Source organism: Ambystoma mexicanum, chromosome 2q, assembly GCF_040938575.1.
Source record: "Ambystoma mexicanum isolate Mex_15411 chromosome 2q, UKY_AmexF1_1, whole genome shotgun sequence".
In the NCBI taxonomy this organism is placed as follows: domain Eukaryota; kingdom Metazoa; phylum Chordata; class Amphibia; order Caudata; family Ambystomatidae; genus Ambystoma; species Ambystoma mexicanum.
The window spans coordinates 1,438,139,957-1,438,159,066 of NC_090924.1; the positions used below are offsets into that span (position 1 = coordinate 1,438,139,957).

Sequence of the window (19,110 nt, forward strand, 5' to 3'; positions counted from 1 at the left end):
GGTCTGTGTTTAAAATGGGATCATTACGACCACATGCCCCAGAATGCAAAGGGAAAAATAGGACTGAATGCACTTGTCACGCAATGCATGGGGAAGCTTGACGGCTCCGGGTGAACTGCACGTGACTGGTCTCTCCTCTGCTTTTAGGGGAGCTAGATAACCCCATGTAAAGCAGACACCATTTTTTCAGGTCTGCATTTTAATTTAACATGATTATCAGGTGTTGGGCCAAGTAGTGCACATGAATTGAACCAAAACTACCATTTCCAGAAGGCACTATCCTATTAAATAAAGCCTTGGAGAGGAATGTGGGTGTCTAAGTTTGCGCCTTTGCTGCATGCAGGAGACTGGGCCACATAGCCCCACACGCCTGGAATGCCCGCTGCATCAGACAGCAAGTCTCCTTCATGCATAATGAAAATGGGGGCCTTTGCTGTCATTGCATCAAAAGGGTGCCCACATATTCCAGATTCCTGCCCCCTGGACCCAGTGACATATAACACCGTATCATCTGCTCTGTAGAAGAGATGGAACTCCTACTATGAAGAATGGCATCTCGAGTAGGGAAGGGGGGGCAGAGGGGCTTGGGTGCGAGAAGCATGGGGGGGACTGATCCACCATGCAACTTATTTCAGACCATTTTTTAATATCGGAATGATGATGTTGTAGCTTAGTTTATTGCAGCAAGAGGTCGATGAAATGCTGTAACGGTAGTGTTCATTTGCAGCAAGCACATGATGAAATGCTGCGACCAAAACAACATTCTCAGCAACGGTATTGGTGGCATCCTGCATGGATCATTTTTGAGAGGGGGCTGAAAGAAACAAAATTAATTGAGCAACATCTAGTGTTTGAATTTTGCAGACATTAATGTCCTCATTTTGCTTTGTTACTTGAGCTGGTGGTTAGTCTTCAGAAAAGTCATGTGCAAGCAATCCAAGGAGCTTGATTAATCACTTTGTGCAATAAAGATCACCTAGAGTGATTCTTAAGCACTTTTCAGATGGTGCCACATGCAGTTGGCAGAGTGACCCCTAAACAGCCCAGGCACAAAGGTGCTGTGGTGTGAGGCTTGCTTCCGATTGCCACATGGTATATAATGTTTCTCAGTATTTTATTAAATAAAACCAATTGCATCCGGTTCATGGATGGGTGCATTTCTCTTGGATCAACAAGATCGTCTAAGTTGCTCGCTGATCTGCCAGGATTTAAAAGATGGACCACTGGACGGTGGTCTAATGCACAGCCTTCAGGATACTGCACCCATTCACTTAAAACTCAATGTCTGGCTTATATCGCCCAACTCACATTTGAATTCGGTAATACTTTGTCTAGGGTCATTGCTAAACTGTTGCTTTAAACCATCTACCTGGAGTTGCCCATCTGGGTCATAGACTTTAGCTCTTAATGGGCTCTTGGTTCCCCTTCTGGTCTGTGGCTCCTGTCCAGTGTCTGAGGCACATCCCTCAGCAGGCTTTCCCTTCTCTCTTCTCAACTTGGTCTCTGCTATTGTCTCTATAAAGCCCCCAGCAAGTCTGTATTTTCTCTCGCCCTGTCTTTCGTTCTCTGACGGCGACTCTCTTGCTTTGAGTCTCTCCCTCGTTCACACTGGGCTTGATCTTACCCAGAGTCAGTCTCCCTCTGTGGTCTGCTTCTCTCCCTTGATCCAACACTGTCTCTCTCCGAGTGCCTTCTTCCACCCCCTCCACCGTAAAGTCAGTTACTCAGGTCTTACTCAGCAAGTTATAGGATTACCCCTATGTGACGGGTCAGAAATACGAGACAGACCCATATGTGACATGTCCTCAAGCTTCGCCATTTATTAAATGAGAAGGGTGGGTTACATGCCTACCTTTCCTTATCCTAACAAGGAAGTCCCCACTTGGCAAACTAAAACCAATGAAAAATGACTTAATGTCCAAAACGTCTCTGACCCTCACACGAATATATACAATACAATGAAACGTGGGAACATACAGCTTTCTTTAAATTCAACAAAACAATTTTGACAGTTCGAAAGTAAGTGTTTTGTAAGCAAACCTTGTGATCAGGTGTGGATTCCTTTCCCCTAGATCAGTTCTGGAATATGGTGAGCTAAGTTTTGTCTCCACAAAGATAATTTTTTAAGGCAACACAAAACGTCTCTTCCATCCACTGTGTCTTTCCCCTTAATACCACAAATGTCTTTTTCACAAATGTTTGTTCGAAGACCCAAAGCAACAGTTCTCTTTAGAAAAATGTTCAACAATAATTAGCATATCACAACTTCTACAAGAGAAGCACTTTTGTCTGTTTGAACCACAACTTCTTTAAGTGAACCACTTTTGTCAGGATAGCACAGAAGTTCCAAAGCAATAGTAATTATTCTTAGTGATGCCACAGTTTGTCAAACCAAACATTTATCACAAGCATACTTCTTCAAATCATCTTCTTTCCTGGTCCACGTGCCTGCCAGGACAAATCACTATGATCCCTTACCTGGTGTACTCGCCTGCCAGGAAGAAAACTCCAACAACTACAATGTAACCTGAGTGCAATATTGATTCCAAGATTCTCTACATCAATATCTTTTGGAAGGGTAGCTGAACAATAATTGCCCTTTCTTACTGTCTCTTGACTCTTGGTAATGTGTGTTCCAGTTTTCCATAAACTGGAAATTCAGTATAAAAGCATTGGTTCCAAATTGTCGTTTAGATACTTCTTGACAGTCTCTTGACTGCTGGCAGTGTGGGTTACAAGTCTCCACCAGTTGATATTCCAAAAAGGGAGAGCTGTGCCTTTGTTGCCTCTGTATGGTTTCACAGTCTCTTGACTGTTGACAATGCTTTTTATAAGCTTTCCCCAATTGACATATCTTGTGCTGGGATATAAGCCCTGGTTGTTTTAGGGTGGTTGTCACAGAACCTCTTGGCTGTTGGTAGTGCTGGATATCAGCATTCCCCAATACTTGTTCCATAGACAGGGATTTACATTCTTGCCACTCTTGTTCTGCTTCTTTAATTATGCAGTGTTCACAGCGATATGAATTATGCTTAATTGTTTGGCATTCAACATTGTGTGCTTTTAGCACTTGCCTCATTCAGAGCAACTCGGGGCTAGTGTTAGGATTGGGCTGACTCACTGGCTTTGTTTGGCATCTCCTTCTCACTGTCAATGGTTGTAGCCGACCTTGGGCATCCTGTCGGCTCGCTAAGCAGCTTCCACGTCCCTCCGGTGAACCACGTCTCTCTCGCAGCTCCTCGCTCACCAACACGCCATGTGTTGTATCAGGGGCACATCATCTTCTCAGCTGGGCTTCTTCTATCCATGCCGCTTTCCGCTGCAAAGCCATTTGCCTGCAATCTTCGCAACGGCTTCCACTGGAGTTCTTCTGTTGGGGGCTGCTAGCACACTACGGACAGCCTCTCCTCCAGCAACGCCGTCCGCTCTGCCTTCCATGTCTCCTTCACTTTCTCCCTTTAGCTGGCTCATATGTCCCGCTCAAGTGCTCTGGTTTATAACAATTAGACCGCACCTTTTGGTAAATGGTAGTCTTAATCTTCAATGCCTCTGAGCACTTCTTCCTCGTTCCAGTAACTAAAGCATTATGGGTACTGAAGTCCACACAATCATTTTACATTCAGTTAAAGGTGACTGTTTAATGTTCTGAGTGTTCTCAGGGTGAGATGGGGTTGTGAGAAAGGTTGGTAGTCCCATATTAAAGTGAGGACTTCGACCCACAGCAGAATCATGCTCATTAAAGGATTTCACAATTGATTCTTGAACCCCTAGTTAGCATTGGGCTGACTCCCTCCCATATAACCGTTAGTTATATGGGAGGGATCTTGTATATTGATAACACGCTATTAGGTATCTGGGGATGGTATGACTCTCATCCTCAGAAGAAGATGAATACTGTGTCACTTCCCCTTGATAGCCGTCTCCTCCCATGTGATCCTCCCCCATTATGGTTTACAAAAGTGGGCTCCCAACATATTCATAAGATATTCTAGACTAGTGAAATATGTAGACAGAAAAAAAGACATGTACACATGTATGTGGAGAACCTGTGGTCATTGGGGAAGGGGGGATGTGCCTGAAAGTGGCATCCCCCCTTTATACGTTGTTGCTGAGGAGATATATAACCTTCTGCACTGGAGTTTGTATCAGAAAATATATGTACATTTATCCAGTGTATTTTACACATTGGTGCATGACATGAAACACAGCACAATAATGACAAATAGAGTGGAACAAAGAGGTACATGATCAAATCAAAAATGTTTTAGTAGGCACACTCTATATTAAGTACTAGTGTGGTTTTTCACAAGGTTGAGACTATGCAGGAAGTGGTTCCATCTTTGGACCACGGTCTGTCTAGTCCAACTGCAGATTCAATCATATTGCTGGTCTACGTCAAGAAAAATGTAAATTAAACATGTTCCATTGTTTGTGGTGTGATACTGTTGAATGCACGCCACTGGCACTGTGCGAGGGTTGCGGTCTGCCAGCCCGTCTATCCGGTTTGGCGTTTCGGCAGTTGTCTCTTGCTCGACTGTTGCCTTCTTCAGGACCCAAGTCAATTTCTTTGAGGGGACCCTGCATGCAAACATAAACTAGAATGGGTATGTTATTGAACAGGGTTATTGAACATCAGTCAGGATGGAGAGTGTATTAACCTCTACTTTTGTTGCAGAAGATGCGGTTGGATGGGCCTCTGGGGGGTATCTGTGTACAGTGGATGATGCACTGTACTACGGGGGTCCTCTATGTATACAGAAAAGAGAAACGAAAAGGGGAGTGGCTATTCAATAAGGGTGTCAAATAGGACTGATTTAGGACGCTGACTCTGTACCCTAATGCCAGGTATCCTGTATACAGAGCAACAGTACGGAATTCATCAAGTTCATCCGTGCTGGGTAAGTGGAGAGATTAAGGTGCTCTTGCTTGTTTTTTGTGAGATAGTGGTCTATTCCTTTGTGTTCTTTCCAGGCTGTAGGCTGCTACTGTAGGATGGCTGCCTGGTAAGTAGGATGTTCAGAGCTAGTCCTCAAGTGAAGAACACTGGCGTGAGATAGAGTGCGGGCCTTGCATAACGTCCCCCATGATACCACCCACAGGGTTAGGATCAGGTAGCAACTGTCTTCCCCTGGCCACGTAGCAGGAGACTTTAGGCTAGGGTTTAGTGATGATTCTGCAAGATTCATGTCGCCTCTCATTATATATGGGTTAAGGTGCCCTGGTCTCTGAAGTCGCTCCTCACTCATGATACTGAGTCTTCTCTGCTCTCCTAATTTTATCACTGGCAATGGCTTGATGAAACAGACCTGCCTGGGTCAGGTGTTTCATGTTTGATTGGTTGGGCTGGTCAGATGTTTACCTCTAGCAAGCTGATTGGAAGTGACCTTTTGTAGATCCAAACTTTTGGGGGGGGGGGCTTAAAAAAGGACTTTTGCCATTTTGAATTAACGTTATGTGCGTTGGCTGTTTGGTGAGCAGGCTGTTACCCCTTCTCCCTACTTTGTTGTTGCATTTGCTTGTAACATTGTTGACACATGGGGAAATGTAGGGCCATAGAAGTGTTGCTGCTGAATGGGTATTGGATGGTCATGGGGGTGGCAGAATGAGTTCCACTGAATTGGAGGTTCTAGAGGTCCTGTGAGGGAAGTGTTAGGTGTGTCCCTCTTCACCTGGCTTGGGTCTGGTGCACCTTGCCTCTTCCCTCAAAGAACTTGATATGATGGTTCAATTTAAAGCGTCAGAGTGGACCCCTGCTGGAAATGTGGGTTGTGGGGATGTTTAAAATGTATCCTGTTGTGGTCTTTGGGAGGTGTGGGTCATGTGGAGGGAATTTGGAGGATCCATCATATTCCACCTTAAGGTAGCTCCTCACTAAGCTTGCATGCATGGCCACACCCGCGTCCCCGCTTGCCCCTCTTGAAGGCCCAGGGGGGGGGAAGTAGGGGGGGAGGGGAGAGAGAGGGGAGAGGGGAGAGAGGGGAGGGGAGAGAGGGGAGAGGAGAGGAGAGGGAGAAAAAATGAGAAAGAGAATATATATATATGTCTCTGTGGGCCGAGGGTCACAGAAGGCTATCCATGCAAGAGCCACGTGCACAAGGCTATCTCTGGTAGTCTAGTGCTTCCCCTCCCTGTCACAAAACATGCTACACGCACAGCAAGAGAGCGGAAACGTGCAGATGGTAGCAAGAACTTCACTGGCATTTGGGAACAGGGGAGAGAAATAGATAGAGCGGTGCACCCCAGTGCTTCTCACCCTCTACCTGCCCCTCAGTTATTGCTCCCTTACTTTTTTCCATGATATTAATCAGTAGTAATCACCAGCACTATTACAGTGGGATTTGTGACTCCTTCGAGTTTAACAATATTCTTCTGACACTACACTATCCTCGCAAGGGCTGGGCAAGAGAGGCTACTCTTGCATGGGTCGGGCACGTTGAGTTGTCCTTGCAAATGCAGGGGGATCGGGAGTTGCCTGAAAGGTCAGAGTGCTATGCCTTAACAGCAATTGCTGCTTGACTTCGTTATTAGGTGCCAAATCCAGTGACTAGAGTGATATCACTATGCAGCAAAGTCCATAATGGATCATAGAAGCTCTGAGGAGCAGCACCAGGAGTGAGGTGGAGGCCATTCTATGGGAGAGGTATGTTTGGGTGATCGTATCCAATGTTAGGTTGCTCAGGGAGAGGTTTTACGTGAAGAGAAAAAAGGGGATTTTAAGGTGATAAAAAGCAACTCGCCAATGAGGCATCGCGTACTGTTCTGTCGATTAGTAAGAAGCTGCATCTTCGTCCTCTCCCAAAAGAATAAGGTTACGTGAGAAAGTTCAGATGGATGTTACTGACATGACAGGAGGAAGGCTGGGTACATGGGACTACTGGTGCAATAGCTTGGGGATCGGAAGTAAAAGCAAGCATATTGTGGCAGAGATGCGCTTCTACGAGTAGAGGCAATTAAGAGCTGTGTGTTGATGAGTCCAGGATCAAGGCTATCTCTTGATTCACTCAAGAATATTCCTCGTGAAAAGTCTAGGAAACAAATGGAACTTCTTCCAGTTAGTGGAACCAGAATTGTTGGAACATCTGTAGAGAAAGTCGTCCTAGAGTACTGCAATTGGTATTGCAAATGGCACACTAGATGAACAGGAAGTGATGATATACGTATTGCTCTCCGCCTGCGTTGTAGAAATGACAGCCTCCACATGTTGACCCCTGACAGCCTTTATCTGTGTTTCACCTTTGTCACTTGTTGTTTACTGTGGCCTTTCTGTATTTTCCATCTTGCACTGTATGTGACTGTATATTAGTTTCCCTGCCTATGAATCTACCCACTCGCCCCTGCCGAGAGTTTCTGTGCTGTTTTTGCTCATGGTTTATTCCTGCCAAGTGCTTGGGGGTTCTCCTGTGTTTGTATATTGTCCTGTATTTGGTTACTGCATTGACACTTCACTGCACTCAGTTTCAACATTCCCTGCTCACTGCATTTTGTACTTTACATTATGATCTCTATAGTTGCTTATTTTCAGGCATTGCCCACCGTTTACCCTGTGCTCCTGCACTGTATGTATAGCAGACATTGGGGCTCATGACAAGTTTGGGGGTGCAGGGAAAAAAGTGGTGGTAATTAGTTTATCCCCATTTTTTCCACACCGCCGAACTACAAGTTTGTCGGTATTACCGTTGGCGGTATTCAGGCTCAATTCAACTCTGTGTTCCCTGCACTTTGTGATGTGTGGGGTGGTTGTGCAACTCCAGCCATGCTCCTGCCCCAAGACTCCATTCCCTCCAGAAACCAGTTCCCCCTGTTGTTAAACCTGTTCCCAGCCAACCGATACCAGCATTTACAACCAGTGTAATCTACAGCCCAGGGCTGGCCCTTTACATCTCTTCCTGAGAACCACCTCCCCTCCCCAGTAACAGCAATATGGTCTGCCCTTTTCCTACCTGTCCAACACCCTGTAATTTTTTCTCCCCCTTCCAAGCCACCAAGCCATGGGAACAGCACAGAAATTAGTTCCCCCTGTGCATGTGGGTGGGCGGGCTCTGTAGGGTTACTTGTGCTATGCCCTGCAACCAGCCAGAAACGAGTTCCACCTGTTGTGCCCATCATCTTGGTGGGCTTGTCTTTGGAGTAGTGGAATGCCTTATAAGTTGTGAAGGGAGGACTTGGGTGCTCTTTCTTGCTGCTGGCAGTGGTTGGTGTGCAGACAGGAGGGGGCCCTTTCAGCAGGTTCCCTGCCTTCCCTTCTGAATTAGTCCCCTTTTTCTCCTCCATATCCCCATCCTGCTCTGTTTTTCCCCCAGTAGGCATCCCGGCCGCTCTGCCCCTGCTTCTCTCTCTCCCCCCAAACCCCACTCTTTCTTATCTCTCCCCCTTCCCAGCAGCTTTACCTCCCCTTCCCTTTATCTCTTGGGGTACCTTTTCCCACCCTGCATCCAAGGTACTCCCCGGGTCCCATGCAAGTGTGTATCTCTACTTCTTATGCCAGCCTTGTGCCCAGTGCATAACATCCTCCAGTGTGCCAATCGTACTCTGCTGGCAATAAGTCCACTTCTCTGCCTGTAATAAATCTGTTCTGCAAAGACTTTGTTGCATTAGTTGGTGTTCCCACTATTCAGTTCAGCCTGCCCCTTCTACACAACACACCCTCTGTTAATTCCCCGGCCGAAACCTGTGGCTCTACCTGGTGTCTCCCACACATCCTTCCCCTATTTTGGCCTGCCTCCCAAGTCCATAGTTTTCATGGACCCAGAAAAGGGTCGGGAAATTGCAGGGTATAGGACAAGTGCCCCTCCAGTCCAGAGTCTGCCTACGTCCACCCCCCCATGATGGACACAACAGGTGGAACTAGTTTCTGGCTGGTTGCAGGGCTCGGGGAGCTTGGTGATATGACATAGGAGAGGGAAATTACAGGGTGGTAGGATAAGTGCCCCTTTAGAGCCTCTCCCCCCCCTCCACCCTCACACACATACCCCACAACACAATACCTGCTATCCATACAGTGCAGGAGCACTGGGTAAATGGTGGGCAATGTCCAGTGTGCTCCAAAACAAGCAACTAGAGAGATCATAACGTAAAGTACAAAATGTATTGGGCAGGCAATGTTGGAACGAAGTACCGTGAAGCGTCAATGCAATAACCAAATACAGGACAAAATACAAACACAGGAGAACATGCAAGCACTTGGCTGAAATAAACCACAAAGCATAAATAGCGCAGGGACGAGTGGGTACATTCATAGGCAGTTAACAGTCACATACAGTGCAAGATGGAAAATACATTTGTGAAAAATAAGTCGCGCAATACATTGGTAAAATGGAAAATACATAGTCAACAGTAAACAGCGAGTGACGGATATGTGAAACACTGGTAAAGGCTGCCAGGGGTCAACATGTGGAGACTTCCATTTCCACACCGTTGCCCTGAGATCTTCATGCTATGCTGGCATTCACCTGATATGCTTTTTCTTTTCTCATAGGTGAAGTCTGTGGATGTGGTGCAGGCGTACATCGATCGTATCCAGGCGGTGAATCCTGTGATTAATGCCTTGGTCAAGGACAGGTGAGTACAAGGCACTGCACCCTGGATCTGTGGGATGGGGAAGAGTACTAAGGGGTACATGGTTCTTCAGTTGCATTTCTCTGTTGGTTGTGGTTGTGCAGATCAGACTCAATCAGACACTTCTGTGCTATTTTGATTTCTGGTACAAACCCCTGACCTTTGTGACAAGTGGCAGAGGATGTGGAAGTGCTTTTCAGATGTGCGTGGCATGCCAATCTCCATTCACCAGTATGTCAATGACACCCAGATCTATCTTCATTTGTCGTTGCAGGCTGATTTACTTCACCTGAGCGACTGCTTGGATGTGATTTGTTTCTCTTAAACTCAATCCCTCTGAAGCAGAGTTGCTCTTGGCTTCATCTGTCCCACGATTGGTTAACCCCACTCTTCTGTGGGCATCACTCCTACTTTGGTGTCCTCTGTTCAATCTATGGGCTGTGATCTTGATTATAAGCTTAACTTTAGCCCCTGTGTTTCTGCTATTTCATGTTCTTGTTTTGTTTCTCAGTTATCCTTACCAGGTATGACCAAATCCTGTTTTCCTCCCTCAGACTTTCACCCTGTGGTCCAGGCTTTGTTCTTCTCTAAACTGGTCTATGGTACTGCAGCATTATTTGACCTTTCGTCATTAATTCGACCCCTATGAAAACGGCTCTGCACTCGACAGCTCGTTTGATAACAGGCACGCAAATGTTTCAGTGCATTATCCCAATTTTGACTCTTCCTTGGCTTCCTGTGAACTTTGGAGCAGTTTTCATGGTCCACTGCATTACTTGTAAAGCAGGGTGCTGGGACAGCCACAGTATTTAGCACACACATCTGTATATTTGTGAAGGTCTCGGGTGCATGAGAAATAAGGCACTTTAAACATGCCAGTCTTTTGGCACAGGCTTTCATGGCATCAGCTCATCGAGCATGGAAGGCCTTACCTGTCCATATTTACTACCTCCTTGTTGGGGTTCAGAAAGGCTTTAAAATGTTTTAGCCCACCCGTAATTCTATTGGCAATGCCTTCTCATGTTTACTTGTTTAACCTTGTATTGGTTTTATGTATTATGTGCTCACTGTTAATTTTAAATGTATTTTATTATTTTAAATGTAATACTTTGGTACGTAACCTTGATTTAATTTTGTTAGGTTAGGCGGGTATTTTGTACAGTATTGTATTTGCCTTGTATGACATTACTCTGCCTTTGGGTTCGGACTATATAACGTTTATTAAATATAAGATGCAGTGATCTCAGCAGCCACCTTATTTGTTCGGCGATAACATTCCTTAACAGTGAGTGGTGATGGGTTGTCTATGATAGCTTTTCAAAGGCAATATTGTCTGGGAAAGGTTTTCAAATGTGTTTGTGCATGACCTGCATAGACGCTGCAAGGTAGTCATGGTGCATTGCATTGTTAGTTGTTTGCTCGTTTTATCCATCTTCTTCCTGACGGGACTTGCTAGGCTTCTGTGGTTGTGTAACGGTATGTGATTCGTGCATGGTTTCATTGTGTTGGCTCAGCCATGCTTCCTGGCACAGCCTCCTCTTGGGAGAGGCGATCCAGCGTTCCACCACCTGTGGGCCATTTCCCCTGATTTGAGTCCTTTGTTATCAAATAATTCAATAAATCAATTTGTCATAGATCCCTGGAGTGGGAGAGGGTGACTTGGATGGCATAGCTGGGCAAGGTAGAGGGGCACAATCTTGTGTAAAGGTCTTTGGGTTGGATGTTTGTGTTGCTAGCAAACCTAGGCTGTGCAAAGTTGGGAGTGTGTGGGGTTGGGGGAGGCGAGAGTCCAGTTAGTGGGGAATCTCTGGGCGGGGCATTACCCTTTCTCATGCTTTATCTGCCCACGCTCTCCCTCACCAGTAAAATACCAATTCAGTTTCTGTATTGTGACTACACTGCTCAGTAATGACACCCATTAGAAAACCTTAGAACAGGTTTTGGAAATTTGTAACAGAATTCGGAATCCAATAGGAGATTCTGTCAGTCTATGCAGTTTATATGTGAAATCCTCAAGGGAGACAAGCATCCCGCCAAGGAACATATCTCCCATTACCAGAAGGCCATCTTTATCCCATGTATCCCAAATGTGTCTGTCCAATGTTGGCTCAATATCGGGGAAATTCCAAAGGGGAACACCTCTACTATATGCATCCTTAAGGCACAACCTATGAAATTATCTGGATCATGCATTATAAGTGGTTCTAACTGGATTGAGTATGCTGGAGTTGTCATGTTTATTGCTGAATATAACAGACTTTAGATCATGGGGGCGGAGCACAAGATCGCCCAATCTAAATATGCACAATGGGCAGGGAAGGGGCATACCAGAGCAGGGGTCGACATTGGGATTTGTTGACTCAGAGCAAAAAGCAGCTCCTGGGTATCCGGCATAACGATTTAGGCAGGAGCTACCCCTGCGGAACCAAGAGCTAGTACAGAGTGCACAGCAATCTAACTTTGTGCAAGATTGCAACTCTAACTTTTTGTCCATTTCATGTTATCCAATATGCACTAAATGTCCCTCAAGTTTGTTCTTTATCATCCTTGGTATACATTCCCAAACATACATAGTTAAAATGATAAACCAAGGTTTGTAGGGCACCACTTGTGCCAGGAGTCAAAAGTTGCTTCTGGTAGCTGTTGGTTCAACCTAACCAGGCTCCACTTGGCTAGAACCAGGAGCTAAATAGCTCCCACCTCCTGGCAATTTCAAACCCTGCAAAGCATTGCAAATTGCGCCTGAGCTACCAAAAATGATAACTCAAAATAAAGAGCCACAAGACCCCCTTGCTCAAATGGTTTTACCAAGTTCTCCAGGCTCAACCTGGCTGACCCTGCCTTTATAGTAATCCAGATGCCAAAGACCGGAGCGTATTAAAGAATGATCTTCCAGTCCTTATCGGTATGTTTGTAAAGTAATATAACAATTTAGGGAGGACCGCCACCTTCAGTAATGTGAGGCAACTATACGTTGATACGGGGAGCATGGACAATGTATGGAGTTTTGTAGTGAGGTATAGGAGATACGTAGAATGATTATCCGTATACAAGGATTTAAAGTTTCTAGGCACCCGAATCTCCAGGTATGTAATTGTCAAAGGTACGCACTTAAACCGGAGCACCTCCAAAATGGTGTAGTAGCATCGGTCAGCGGAAACGGCTCCGATTTCAACCAGTTAACCTGATAACCTAAATATCTGGCAAATTTGTGGATGTCATCCATCATGGGCTTTAAGTTAGTCTCAGGATTTTGATGCATAGGAACGTGTCATCTGCGTACAATAAAATGATTTCAGGAGGCCCTGATATGCGGATACTTCGGTGTATATGTTTCGAACCTATGAGCACGGTCATTGGTTTGATAGAGTGAAAAACGAGGGTGACAAAGGGCACCCATGCCGTGTTCTTCTGCCAAGGATTGTATCTGGAGACAGAAAGACATTTGTGCAGACCTTCGCAGTGGGGGAAGTGTACAGCACTTGCACACACCTAGCGAAATAGGGGCCAGAATATCATGATTTCAGCACAAAAAATAGGTATTTCCAGGACCCCGAATCGAATGGCTTCTTGGCGTCAAGGGAAGTAGCTACGGCTGGGGCATTTGGATTTATCTGTGAAATGATACAAGACAACCACCTAAGATTCAAATCCATCGAGCAGGATGGGATAAAGCCTGATTAGTCAGGATGTATCTGTGAAGGCATCTGTGAAGGCATTTGTTGATGTATTCTACCTGCCAAGAATTTGGCACACATGTTAACGTCCACATCAATTAAGGACAGTGGCCGGTATGATGCAACTCTAGGTGGTTTGTTTGGTTTATGCAAAACTGTGATGATCGCTTCTCTGAGTGTTAATGGTAATTCCCCACACTCCAAAGCTTCTTCCTGGAGGGTACAAGGGGATGTAAAAACAATTGAATTACATAAAAATATTAAATATAGTGGGGGAGGTGGGGCGAACCTACTATGCCTTGTAATTGTTCAGAACGTGCAAGTGCAGAAGGGAGTGGGGGATGGGATAGGTGCTGTGGTGCTTTTGGGTGATCAACAAGTACATATCAACATTCGAGTACAGAGCCCTATAGACTGGTTGTGATTGTAATCCCTGATATAACCTGTGACCTTCCTTCTGCTCTAATCGCAAGGGTCAGTGACTTTCCCAGTCTATCCGCTTCACCATATCTACGTGCTAATAGCGGTTTAGACATTTAGTAAGTCTCCTTTCCACCAAGGAGTGGAATGTAAGCAGGTTGGTTTTCATCATGCTGAGCAGATCTTTAATTTTTGTGATCCCGTGTTTGTATTCGAGCGATCGAAATTGCTTTCTAATTTGGACACCTCTTAGTGAATCATTTCGAGTATCTCGACCACGGCAGACATTACCCTCCCTCAAGCATACCTTAAACCTCTCCCAGAGAGTGGAATGAAAGGAAACTGATCCCACATTATTAACCAAGAAAGTATCTATCTTATCTGTTAAGGAGTCTACCAGTATAGGGTCCAACAGCATTGAGGGTGACTGCCTCCAAAGTGGGCGTGGCCTGGAGGTGTTGCCTAGTCTGAACGACCGTACCAGCGGAGAAATATCCGAATATGTTCAGGGCAGCATAAAACAATTGACAATTGCTGCTGAAAAGGGTTCCAAATTAATCAGTAGTCAATTCAAGACATGGAGTTGTGCACTGTTGAATAATATGAATACTCCTTAGATGATGGATGTGCACTTCTCCAAGCATCCAGTAATGGTAATTGTCATTGCCTGTAATATAGTCAAGGCAACAGCTGAGAGGGCTCTGGGGCCCTAACTGAGCAATCCATGTCTATATCGAGAATAGTATTGAAGTCTCCACCACATGGTATAGGGATATTGGCCGATGGGTCCAATATTTGTGTCAGTTAGTAATAACAATATGGGTCATCAACATTTTGCCCATACATGTTGACCAGTGCCATATCAATGCCATCCAATCTGCACCAAACAATAACACACCTCCCCTGTGGGTCAATGTGTGATTGTAGATGCTGAAAGGGAATGGAATGGTGGATAAGGGTTGGTATGCCCCAAACCTGTGAGGAGTACACAGTGTAGTGTCTGCAATTCCCCCACTTTCGAAGAAAGGCTTCATGTACACGACCTACAGTATGTGTATTCTGAAGCACCAGTATTTTGAGTGCCGCTCTATGTATGCAAGTAGTTTTCTGGCCTTGACCGGATTATACAGTCCCCTGACGTGGCAGGTAAAGCGCGTGACTGGGTCAGTAGTTACCTTGGACAACATTCACAGCTCATGCCACAATTTAACTACCAGTACCTTCTATCAATACTACAACCACTTACAGCATAAAAACAGACATTTCTGCCGAACTACAACACCCCAAGAACAATACTTCACCCTCTATCCTCCCAAATGTGATAGTGATGGCTTCCCGCCCCTTAAACCCAACGTCTGAAAATTCAAAGGAGGCGTTACGAGCAGCAATGCAGCGTAAGGCAGTAGGCAACCTGACAGTCGCTGTTCTGTTAGTGCACAGGGCCCCTGAATTATGGCCCAATAGCTCTTGGTTGCCCTCTGACAGCCAGCCATTAATTTCACAGTACAACAGAAGACCTAGGTGGTTCTAGTGGTATTGATGCTTCAATATAGGATCTCGCTTCACTCTGAAACACGAAGAAATGTGGCAGAGTCCTGTGCTGTATACGCAGCCTGGAACGAAAGAGCATTGCATAAGGGATTTGGCGCTCATGCAGGAGGCGTTAAAGAGGATCAAAGGTCTTTCTGACCACTTGGACTACCTGATAAAAGTTGTGGTAAATAAGCACTTGGTTTCAAATTTTAGTACTCCTCGCTCCCTGGCCAACTTGAGGATCATGTCTCTGTCTCTGTTATTCAGTATGTACAACAACCTTTTATCGCGGGATATTTTTTCGCAGGGTTTTTTACCGCAAATTTTTTCATGGAAAAACCCATCACATTTTTTAGGTGTAGTTAGAAAATTATATATATTGGTTGTGGGTGTTTGGAAATAGATAAAAAATGAAAGGCAATCGGGGGTTTGGGGGGGGAAGCCCCACCAAAAATAATTAAAGAAACAATTCTATGGGTTTTTTTTTGCGGTTAAAAAACCCAGTGAAAAAACATCCGGTGATGAAATGACATTGTACCATTCAGTAACCTCGCAATTATAGTGTGAAGTGGTGCCCCTGGTTTAGGCATGGGCAGCAGCGCTCTGTGTGCTTTTTACACCAAGAACTCGCCTCTTTCAATATTGATGGTAACACAATTAAAGGAATGGTTTGGTCAAAAAATGTTATTGTCCCTACAGGTCGGACATGTGTTTTTAAGCCTAAATCGCTCGATTTTAGAAAAATTTCCTATGGATCTTTCCAGAGTTTTCATCCATTAAACGCATGCGAAAACAGGCACCAGGGCGCTGCCATTTTGTGATAATCCTATCACTTGCCCCATTGCCCTGGCTGACCTGCTTTTGCAACACTAAATCATATCCCCCGCCCCTGAGCCTGACATTATCAAAACATTCATATTCCCTGCCTCTCTCCGTGACGTTACTGTGCTGCCTAGGCAAATGCGCCCAGTCGTCTTCTACGCGACTTCACACAGAACCCGGAAACCAACACAGATCAACTCACAACACAGCACGCCACAATTCGGAATATGAAACTGTACTTTAAAATCAAACAGCAATACGGTACATTTGGTACAGTACATTTATTTGACATGAAATGTTTAGAGAATATTCAGCAATTGGCATATTAAATCGGAATGGAATTTCTTTTTCTTTTCTCTCGATCCGCAAATCGGGAAAAGTTTATCGTGCGTCACGCGCTGTTCCTTTATAGTACACAGGTTGTTGGTTTTCGTTAAAAGAAGCACATTGGACGCACAGTGAACCGCAAGGCCACCGTAAAGGTCAATATGTTGCTTCTAGCTGCTAGTACAGCGTAAGGGCAAATGGCCCCTTGGCGATCGTCCCATAAGATGGTCAATGTAGTGCAGTTGTTTACAAGAATCTGCAGCTGGCGGTTGAAAAATCCGTCTGCCGGGGTCTGAAATAGGTGGCAGTGGCAGTACGGTAGGATGTACCTGTTTAGAAAACATAAAAATTGAAATTAGTCTCACCAGCTGATCTTTATTACTTTTATTCATTTTATTTTTTACGGGCGAGCTGAAACTATTTGCTTGCGAGGATAGTGCAATGGAGTATATTCAGCTCTAAAAGCAATGCGAAAAGCAATGCGAAAACGAACTAAATAAATAGAGGGAAACTAATGATTTTTTTTACCGTTGAACCACTGAGAAACGACTGTCTACATGCGTGTCGAATGGGCACATGCATGCCCATGTGCCCGGTAGAAAGACGATCCCACAAATGTTGTACTTGCTCTTCATTCATTCATTCATTCATTCATTCCAGTATAAAAGCGTCTAAAGAGTTACTTACATTATATTTGCCATTTCCATTGTTTCTCTGCGTAATGCAGTCCGTAAATCCCACTGTGTTCGTGCCAACGATTTTTCATATACTGAACTAACATGAAACTCGGTCTAGTTTCAGAATTTTCAGCCTTATCGTCTCCTACGTTATTGCCCCCCCTCCTTCAAATGAAGTCCTTTTGGCATGGTCCCTATCTCTCAAGGTCAAAAAACAATAGAACCTTATACTGCCAGTGTGATTCGCGGGCCTCTTCAGCCCGCAAGCAAAAAATCTAAGCCGCTGACCTTCACTCTGCATGAGCGTACATTCTTACTTTGCAACATCCCGTCTAAAGCCATCTGAGAGAACTTGAATTTTCGACTCCATGTTTGTACTAGGCCTCAATGTGCAAATGCGAACTGGCTTCTCTCCCGTCTGCAACGCCTCGCTTGGCGCGTTGTAAGGCCCCCAATTTTGTCCTCGTTGTCCGCGAGCTTTGCAGCCCTAGAGAACCATAACCATGGAGACATTGACTTTTTGGGGGAAGGTCAGGGAAAGTATAAAGTACCCGAGGAGTTGAGTTGAAAGTGAGATTTATTGTTTATTTGTTTTATTATTTGCAATACTCAAGCCTCCCCTCGGTTAACAGTGCGCAGCATTTACATGAGATTGCGAAATTTAGTTACAGCAACAAAAATATATACATACACATATTCACAAGGTCAGCGATATGAGGTGAATAGAGAGAGAAGTCAAAGATGACACCCATGTTGTTCGCCACCCAGGATGGTGAATGGAGGGTTTAGGGTTAGCATACTTTGTATGCACACTGTACAATAACATTATTTTCAAAAAGACAATCGTATTACAATGATTTATTTAAACCGGGATTTGAACTTCTCAACGAGCTCTACTTTGGGTGGACATGGCACAGTGGCAATGTTTGGTGGCAATGCATCGGTGCTCTGCACAGAAACGCTCAAAATTCCATATCTGTGCTTCTCTAGTACACTAACAATAAGGCCTTTAACAAAGTCATACTCCATTTCCTCATATACTGGTTTTACCCCCCATTTCTTAGTTCTTTTTCCAAAGGTCGCAGTGTAGCGAGGCATCTCTACATTTCCCGTAGTCCTAGACTGTTCACGGCCCACATTCTCGTTATGGGCCAAGACCGCTAGTAGAGTCCTATGTTTCATGCCCTGTTAGCTGAAATGCAATCCCTTTGGCCTGTACTTTAGGCACATATTGTGGAACACCTCCAATTCTCCCGTGTGACAGAATTCTGTCAGTTCCCTCAAATCTCTTGATAGAGTTTTATCGAAAACAATCTTCTCAATGGCTTTGTGTGTTGGTGAAGATGCAATCAACCACTTCTTCTTCCGTGCCTCCTCTGTGGGCAAAGGGCCGTGTTTACATTGGTGGAAATGTTGGTTTTCTGTCCAGCGGTGAACGTTGGTACAGTGGTGCATCAGTGACCGCCATTTTTCAAGTAGGATTTCCACTGACCCTTCACGTTTTGGAGCTCCACCAAAGATGGTTGCTGATAGACTGGGACCACTGTGAAATACTTTCAAAACCGTTTTTTTTCCCTGCAGCCAAGATTTTCTTATTGATTGATTTAGCAAGATGCCATACGTCAAATTGATGTTTAATATGTGGGAACTGCTCTCTCATTGTCTTGGCAATTGAAACGTGTCTGTCCGTGGCTATGAGGTCGATGTGCATTCCCCTTGATTGTAGATATTGCAATGATTTTATAAATCCTAGTTTCTCCATGGCCACTGAGGCTTTACATTGGGACACCTGCACGACCACCAAACTCACAATTTTCTTACTATCCATGTCCTGAAAGTGGTAGGTGCAGTACTTGGCAGAAAATCCAGGGCTGTCGCACTGTCCATCGCCCGCTAGCCTGAATCGTCTGCCTTCGAATGTACTTGCTAGAGACAATTGTTCAATTTTCCAAGCATCACTAATGGCCGGAAACAGATAATCATGTTGGTATTTGTAGTACTGCGTTTTAGAAATGAAATGGAGTCCCACAAACTGAAAGAAAGACTCTAACTTTCTAAAACTGGACACACTAAAAAGTGAGGCAGCTGCACACAGTAGA

The 19,110-nt window shown here is 44.9% G+C and overlaps 1 protein-coding gene across 1 annotated transcript in view; it reads left to right on the forward strand.

Moving 5' to 3' along the window:
- FAAH2 (fatty acid amide hydrolase 2) overlaps positions 1-19,110 on the forward strand; it is a 309,532-nt gene that overhangs the window by 39,477 nt on the left and 250,945 nt on the right. The window contains exon 2 of the mRNA XM_069648990.1: positions 9,476-9,558. Within this exon, the coding sequence (XP_069505091.1) occupies positions 9,476-9,558 (83 nt within the window). The remainder of the gene's footprint in view (positions 1-9,475; positions 9,559-19,110) is intronic.